This window comes from Mesoplodon mirus (genome assembly GCF_964341445.2).
Source record: "Mesoplodon mirus genome assembly, chromosome: 3".
NCBI lineage: Eukaryota > Metazoa > Chordata > Mammalia > Artiodactyla > Ziphiidae > Mesoplodon > Mesoplodon mirus.
Genome location: NC_138978.1, coordinates 152508603 through 152515043, shown reverse-complemented (window position 1 = coordinate 152515043; position 6441 = coordinate 152508603). Strand labels below are relative to the sequence as shown.

Here is a 6441-nt window from a genome sequence, read left to right as displayed (position 1 = left end):
ACTACAGAAAATTAAAAACCTCTCAAAGACTCAAAGGAAAGTTTGAACAAATAGAAAGCCATCACGTACTTAGATTTTTAAAAATTAATTCTAGGGGGCTTCCCTGGTGGCGCAGTGGTTGAGAGTCCGCCTGCCGATGCAGGGGACACGGGTTCGTGCCCTGGTCCGGGAAGATCCCACATGCCGCGGAGTGGCTGGGCCCGTGAGCCATGGCCTCTGAGCCTGCGCGTCCGGAGCCTGTGCTCCGCAACGGGAGAGACCACAGCAGTGAGAGGCCCGCGTACCGCAAAAAAAAAAAAAAAAAGCACTAAACCAACCTATTTCACAGACAGAGGTACGCAATGGGACGAAGCCGACTCAGAAAATGAAGTCGCGATGGCCAAGCGTTGTGCACCGCCTCCCGGCAGCCGAGGCACACCGAAGCCGCTAAGCTCCTCCTCCAGCCTCCCTTCAGGTGGCGCTGTAGGACCAACCCACGTTCCAAAATGCAGTCGCCGCAGTTGCTACAAAGCACCGAGATAAGCGGAGCCCGTGGCTAGAGAGGTATTTCCCAAGAGCCTCCCAGGTCGCCCCGCGAGCACCATGCACTTCCGCTTCCGGCCCTTTATTCCGGAAGTTGCTTTTTGAGGTAGTGTGCGGGGTAGTGTGGTCTTTGTGAGCTTCCACCATGGCGTACCGGGGCCAGGGCCAGAAGGTGCAGAAGGTGATGGTGCAGCCAATCGTATCCTACTCGGGATGTGAGAAGGAGGAGGTTCGGGCCAGGAAATGGGGGGCGAAGGAGCAGACGGAGCAGGCCAGAGGGAGCGGAGTCCGGCCCCTCATCCCATGAGCCCCTGGGGCGGCCGAGACTGGGAGAAAGCGCGGGTAGTTGAAGAAGCGGTTACGGATGGGAGGTGGGCTTGGCCGACCCCTGCGGTGGGAAATGCAGGAATGGCGGCGGTGAGCCGTTGGAAGATAACCTTAGTTAAGTACTCAGTGAAAGCGGGAGTTATCGGTCTAGTTCCTGAGGAAGATGTCGGCGCCGAAGAAACTCCAGGAGAATGATAGTGGGAGGGGATTCGTTTACAGTGTTTAGGGAGCCCTAAATGGGTGCCTGGTTGGGCACTTTGCATAGGCACAGACGTCGCGTTCAGAAAAGTGAGATGGGGGTAGGATTGACCAGTTCCAGGAAGCAGAGTCTATGCTATGCGTGTATTTTTTCCTTAACTACTGCTGCAGAATCTCATCTTCAGATACTTGCAAAATGTAAGTTGTTAACTGTTTCATAATTACTTTTTAAGTTAAAGGTGAATTTATTTGGCTGTTTGTTTCATCCTATCTGATCATTGTTCTAGAGTTAAATGTAGATGAAACTGGAGATTGCGAGGGTATTTGAGGGGAAGGAGTGCTGGGAAAGCTCTAATGTGATAAAATGGGGTGTAACCATGCCAACTCCAAGCATGCAAAGAATTGTGTCGTAATTACTTTACAAGACCAAAACTACTAATTTCAAAAAGTAATTATTGGTTGACATGACAGTGGTAATTGGGTACTTTTGTTGCAGTGGGTATGGCCAGAACGTTGGAACCTTTCCCCCTTCCCTTTAGGATGAGACACTGGAAGAAAAATTCAGTCGGCTTTAAACTAGGTCATAAAGTGGTGTGTTTAGCACTTTGCGGGGCGGGGGACACATACATACAGAAAAGACACAAAAAAAGGAAGACAGGAAGGATAGGTTCAGAGGATTTAGTGGCAGCCTTCTTTCCTTTGAGGGGATTTTTAGCAACTCAAAATTTGACTTGACAAGGCGGAGTATTTAAGTTATCTCTAAAAGAAAATGTGGCTCCTGTTGTTCTGACAAACTTTGACAACACAATTGAAAAACAGATTAATTTCAAGCTCTTGTAATTTTTAATCACAGGAATTGAGGGTCCCCCTCCTGATAATTAGGTATGAGACCTGGAGAACTGAGTACCTAGAGAAAGCTGTCTTGGAGCTGGATTTTGCTATAGCAGATAAGAAAGAAGCCCTTTTAAATGCTATCCTGTCACAAATTTTCACTTTAAATGTATAGAGACTAGAAGCAGTGGAAATATGATTGAGTTCTAAGTTCACAGGAAAATTATTAACTTAGTTCCAATATAGCATTTATTAAGTGAGAATGTTTCTTGATAAGTAACTAGTCTTGGCTTTTATTTGTTCAAGTTTTTTTAGGAGCCATGTTTCTCTGTTGTTTGACCAAAGTGGTTGGATTTTATTTACTTATTTCTTAACATTTCTATTTTTGTTGATTATTTCAGAGATCTCGGATTCAGGTGTGGCTTTATGAGCAAGTGAATATGCGGATAGAGGGCTGTATCATTGTGAGTACCCAAGATATTTTATCTCAGAGCAGTTTGTTCATAGAAAAAGATTTACCAAAGGATAGCCAGCAGAGCGATACACAAAAAGTCAAAAAGTCAAAGACCCAACCCACGGAAAGTTCTTCAGGACCCACTCTCCTTGTCTCATTGTTCTGCTTGATAGGGATTAGGTAATTCATAAAAGAGAGGGAAAATTACTAGAAAATTATGTAAACAACAGTATTAGTCTTTAAAGGAGGAGTCAAAAGAAATAAAATGGGGCCGGGGAGATGGGATTAATGGAGTATTAGTTCTGGGTTAGGTGATACCTGAATAGAACTGGGTGGGGTTAGTTAAATAAGATGTCCACAATGACAGAATAGCCTAAATAATGTTTTTAAAAAGGAAGATATGTATGGAAGTGTTATGCTACGACTCTGGTATTTCTTTTAGACAGTGTAGATTCCATCAGTAATCTCCCCTTCCCTGTTTACTAGTTGGAAAACAAGCACTGTGGTTAGTGGTGATAGTGTCTTGTGGGGAACATGGGAAGAGTTAATTCATATATGTACACACACTATATTGAGCTCGTTATAAAAGATAAGGGAAATGGCTCTTTGGCATAGTTAATGAAATCTTAAGTCCCAAAGGTTCCAGAAGTAATCTGAAGTACACTCCATCTTCCCTTTATTTAAAAAGAGGCTTAGGGGGGCTTCCCTGGTGGTGCAGTGGTTGGGAGTCCGCCTGCCGATGCAGGGGACACGGGTTCGTGCCCCGGTCCGGGAAGATCCCACATGCCGCGGAGCGGCTGGGCCTGTGAGCCATGGCCGCTGAGCCTGCGTGTCCGGAGCCTGTGCTCCGCAACGGGAGAGGCCACAACAGTGAGAGGCCCGTGTACAAAAAAAAAAAAAAAAAAAAAGGCTGAGGGAGTTTCCTGGTGGCCTAGTGGTTAGGGTTCCGGGCTTTCACTGCCGTGGCCCGGGTTCATTCTCTGGTCGGGGAATTGAGATCCTGCAAGCCGTGCGGCGCGGCCAAAAAAAAAAAAAGGCTTAGGACAGGGAGGTGGTGTTTCAGCTAAAAGATCAGTGGAGAGGTGAGTTTCTGAGGTTAGCATCTCTATATATAGCCATTTTCATTTAGAATGGTTTGGATATGATCTTACGTGAAGATGACAGTCAATTGTTGGCTTATTTTTCTAGGGTTTTGATGAGTATATGAACCTCGTGTTAGATGATGCAGAAGAGATTCATTCGAAAACAAAGTCAAGAAAACAACTGGGTAAGACTATAGATGGCCTTAAAGAATTGTAGAAATTTTTATTCACTTGCAGAATTGAATTGCAACTCACTTCATGTTTAAATTTAGTTTGCATTTGAGAAGTTATTATTTGGGAGAGAAATATACTCTTGAAATCATCCTTTGCTACTTATTCTGCACCCCACTCCATTTTTGCTTTTGTCTCTCCACTCACAGAGCTCTCACAAAGGTTACCAAAGACTAATGGTGTTAAGTCTAGTGGTCCTCATTTTATTGAGCTCTAAGCAGCATTTGGCTCTGTGATACTATAGTCAGGTTTTCGCTTTTCATTACTAGTTGTTCCTTTTTCAGACTTTTATATATTCATTCTTTAGGACCCAGCCATTAACCGTTTGAGTTGCTCAAGTCTTGGTTCTAGGTCCTCCTGTCACTCAGTATTATTTTCCAAGGCACTCAAGACTGCACCTTAAATTACATTTATATGTTGACTTCCAAATTTACATTTGTAGCTCTAGACCTCTCTGAGCCTATTCAACATTTATACTTGGATGTCTCAAAGGCTCCTCAAAGTTAGCATATCAGAAATCAAACTCAGTTCCAACCCCTCACACACTGTTTAGAGCAATTTTAGTGTTCCCTGCCATACTGAATGGCACCAGCTCTATTCAGTTTGCTAATAAATTTCTCTGCAATTACCTCAGCTCCCTCCAGTTTGCTCTGCAGGCTCCTGTCATCTTTTATTTAAAACACCAATCTGAACTTGTCATCTCTTTGCTAGAAAGCCTTCAGTGGCTTCTCATTGCTCGTAGGATAAGGAAATCTTTAATGTATCCTTCAAGGTCCTTCATGATCTGGCCTTATCTCCCTCTGCTCATTTTGTATCACTTTGCACTTCATACTCTGAGCTTCACCCACACTTCTTTCAATTCTTGGAATCTGCACATTTGTTCCATCATAAATCTTTGTATACGCTGTCACCTGTTTCTTCGGACTCAGATCAAATGTCACTTCCTGCCAGGGTTTGGTTTGGTTTTGCTTGGGGTGGGGATTGATGGAGGGTGTGCTTTGCTGAGTTTGTAGTAAAATATTCATTACTGGAATTATTAATGTCTCTGCCACTGGACCACACACTTCATTAGTTCATGAGTCCTGTCTTTTTTGCTCCCTAATATGCTCAGTGCCTAACTCAGTGCATGCCACATAGTAGAAATGTTAAGATATTTGAACAGTGAAGGCAGTTTCTTAACCCACATTCTTTAGGATTCATGGCTTCATCAAGACCTACTGAATCATTTCTGTTAAAACTCCATTAACCTGAGGTTTATTTAGGCATTTTGTCTTTAATTGTTTAAAGCCCCACTTCAGAGCTCACTAGTATTTTTATCAGTGGTGGGTTTCAGGTGCCTCTTTCTTCCAGTCCTTGAGGATTCTCTTGAGCCTATACTAGCTATGTGGAAAGTAGATTCTAAGGAGTGGTATTAATGTTTTGCTTTGCTTTTTCCTGCTTAGGCTATTTTTGTGAAAGCCTGGATTTTTCTAATTTAAACATGTCTTGCCAGGAAGGCCAAGCTAACCTTATTGACGTTATTTATAAATTATTTGCAAAATGTTGATTTCCCATGGTAATATCCACCCTGTAGAACAGATTAATATTACCTGTTGTAGAAGCCTGGGAAAGTGAAACAATTTAATTGCTATTGGTGTTGATTAGCATTTCTCAAACTGTTTTACTGAACACCACTGTTCCTGAAGATATTTATAGATATTTCTCAGGAAAAAAGTATTCTCTGCTCAAATAAGTTTAGAAAATGTTAGGTAAAACTTAAACAAGTTTGTGTATCTCAGGATGAAATCTATTAAGAACTGTAGAAGAGATATGGGAACATATGTATATGTATAACTGATTCACTTTTTTATAAAGCAGAAAGTAACACACCATTGTAAAGCAATTACACTCCAATAAAGACGTTAAAAAAAAAAACTGTAAGAAAGGGATTATAGTAAATATGCTGCATTTCCTGAAAAAACTAATTTCTCAACTTCTACAAACTCGGAGCATTAGGAAATGTTGGGGTAGTTGACTTAGTCAAATAACATTTCTCTACCTTCATTAGGTTATTGTTGGGAAAGTGCATATGGTCTAATATGCACAGCCTTTCAATATATGAATATTGGGAAATGTCACATACCTTCACAAGAGAGAAAGCATTTTCAGAATCACTTAAGAATGATCTGAAATTCTGAGGCCAAAAGGTGGTTACAAAGTTGTCTGAGTGGCTATTAATAGCTTTTTTTTTTTTTATTTTGTGTTGCAGGTCGGATCATGCTAAAAGGAGATAACATTACTCTGCTGCAAAGTGTCTCCAACTAGAAATGATCAATGAAGTGAGAAATTGTTGAGAAGGCAATACAGTTTTTTTTAGGTGTGCTTTGTTAGAAGTGTAGTTCTAAAGCATTTATTCATATTGTTTTGCTCACCTTTATGTTATTACCAGATGACAATAAATGCTGTGGGATTGTTTTTATTAAAATATTTACATTGTTTTCTTTTATCCAGTTGTAGAGAGTTTTTACACAATGGCACCATTAGCTGTTAGTATTTATTTTAAGGTTTTCTGAAGATGGCACTTGTCCTGGGCATTTGCTTTTCACAGAACTGGGATCTGTAGATTCTTAAGGCAAAGAGTAGGAATTCTACCTGACATGTAATCTTCTGATACTGGGTGGTGGAGAAGGGGAGTGTTCACAAAAGTAAAGATTATGGTGCCAATATATGTCTTCATCATCAGTTCTAATTCTGAATGCTGGGACACAAGGGTTTCTAACCACAATAGGTTGGGGACATTATAGTCGCTCAGTATTT

The 6441-nt window shown here is 41.6% G+C and overlaps 1 protein-coding gene across 2 annotated transcripts; it reads left to right on the top strand.

Moving 5' to 3' along the window:
- The first annotated feature begins 580 nt into the window (after positions 1-580).
- On the top strand, positions 581-6109 carry SNRPE (small nuclear ribonucleoprotein polypeptide E). 2 transcript variants are annotated; one of them, XM_082615024.1, is made up of 5 exons: positions 581-703; positions 1219-1245; positions 2280-2342; positions 3521-3599; positions 5894-6109. In XM_082615024.1, exons 1-5 carry the CDS (start codon positions 668-670, stop codon positions 5947-5949), a joined length of 261 nt encoding a protein of 86 aa, XP_082471150.1. In that variant the 5' UTR covers positions 581-667; the 3' UTR covers positions 5950-6109. The 2 variants fall into 2 exon arrangements, with proteins under 2 accessions (XP_082471150.1, XP_082471149.1); XM_082615023.1 differs by having other exon boundaries at positions 581-721.
- Positions 6110-6441: the final 332 nt, after the last annotated feature.

What these genes read in the sequence shown, in the direction of transcription:
- SNRPE (XM_082615023.1), top strand. Translation starts at nt 668, where the DNA reads ATGGCGTACCGGGGCCAGGGCCAGAAGGTGCAGAAGGTGATGGTGCAG. An exon ending in TCTTCAGATACTTGCAAAAT is followed by an intron (nt 1,246 to 2,279) that starts GTAAGTTGTTAA and finishes TGATTATTTCAG; the next exon opens with AGATCTCGGATTCAGGTGTG. An exon ending in GGATAGAGGGCTGTATCATT is followed by an intron (nt 2,343 to 3,520) that starts GTGAGTACCCAA and finishes TTATTTTTCTAG; the next exon opens with GGTTTTGATGAGTATATGAA.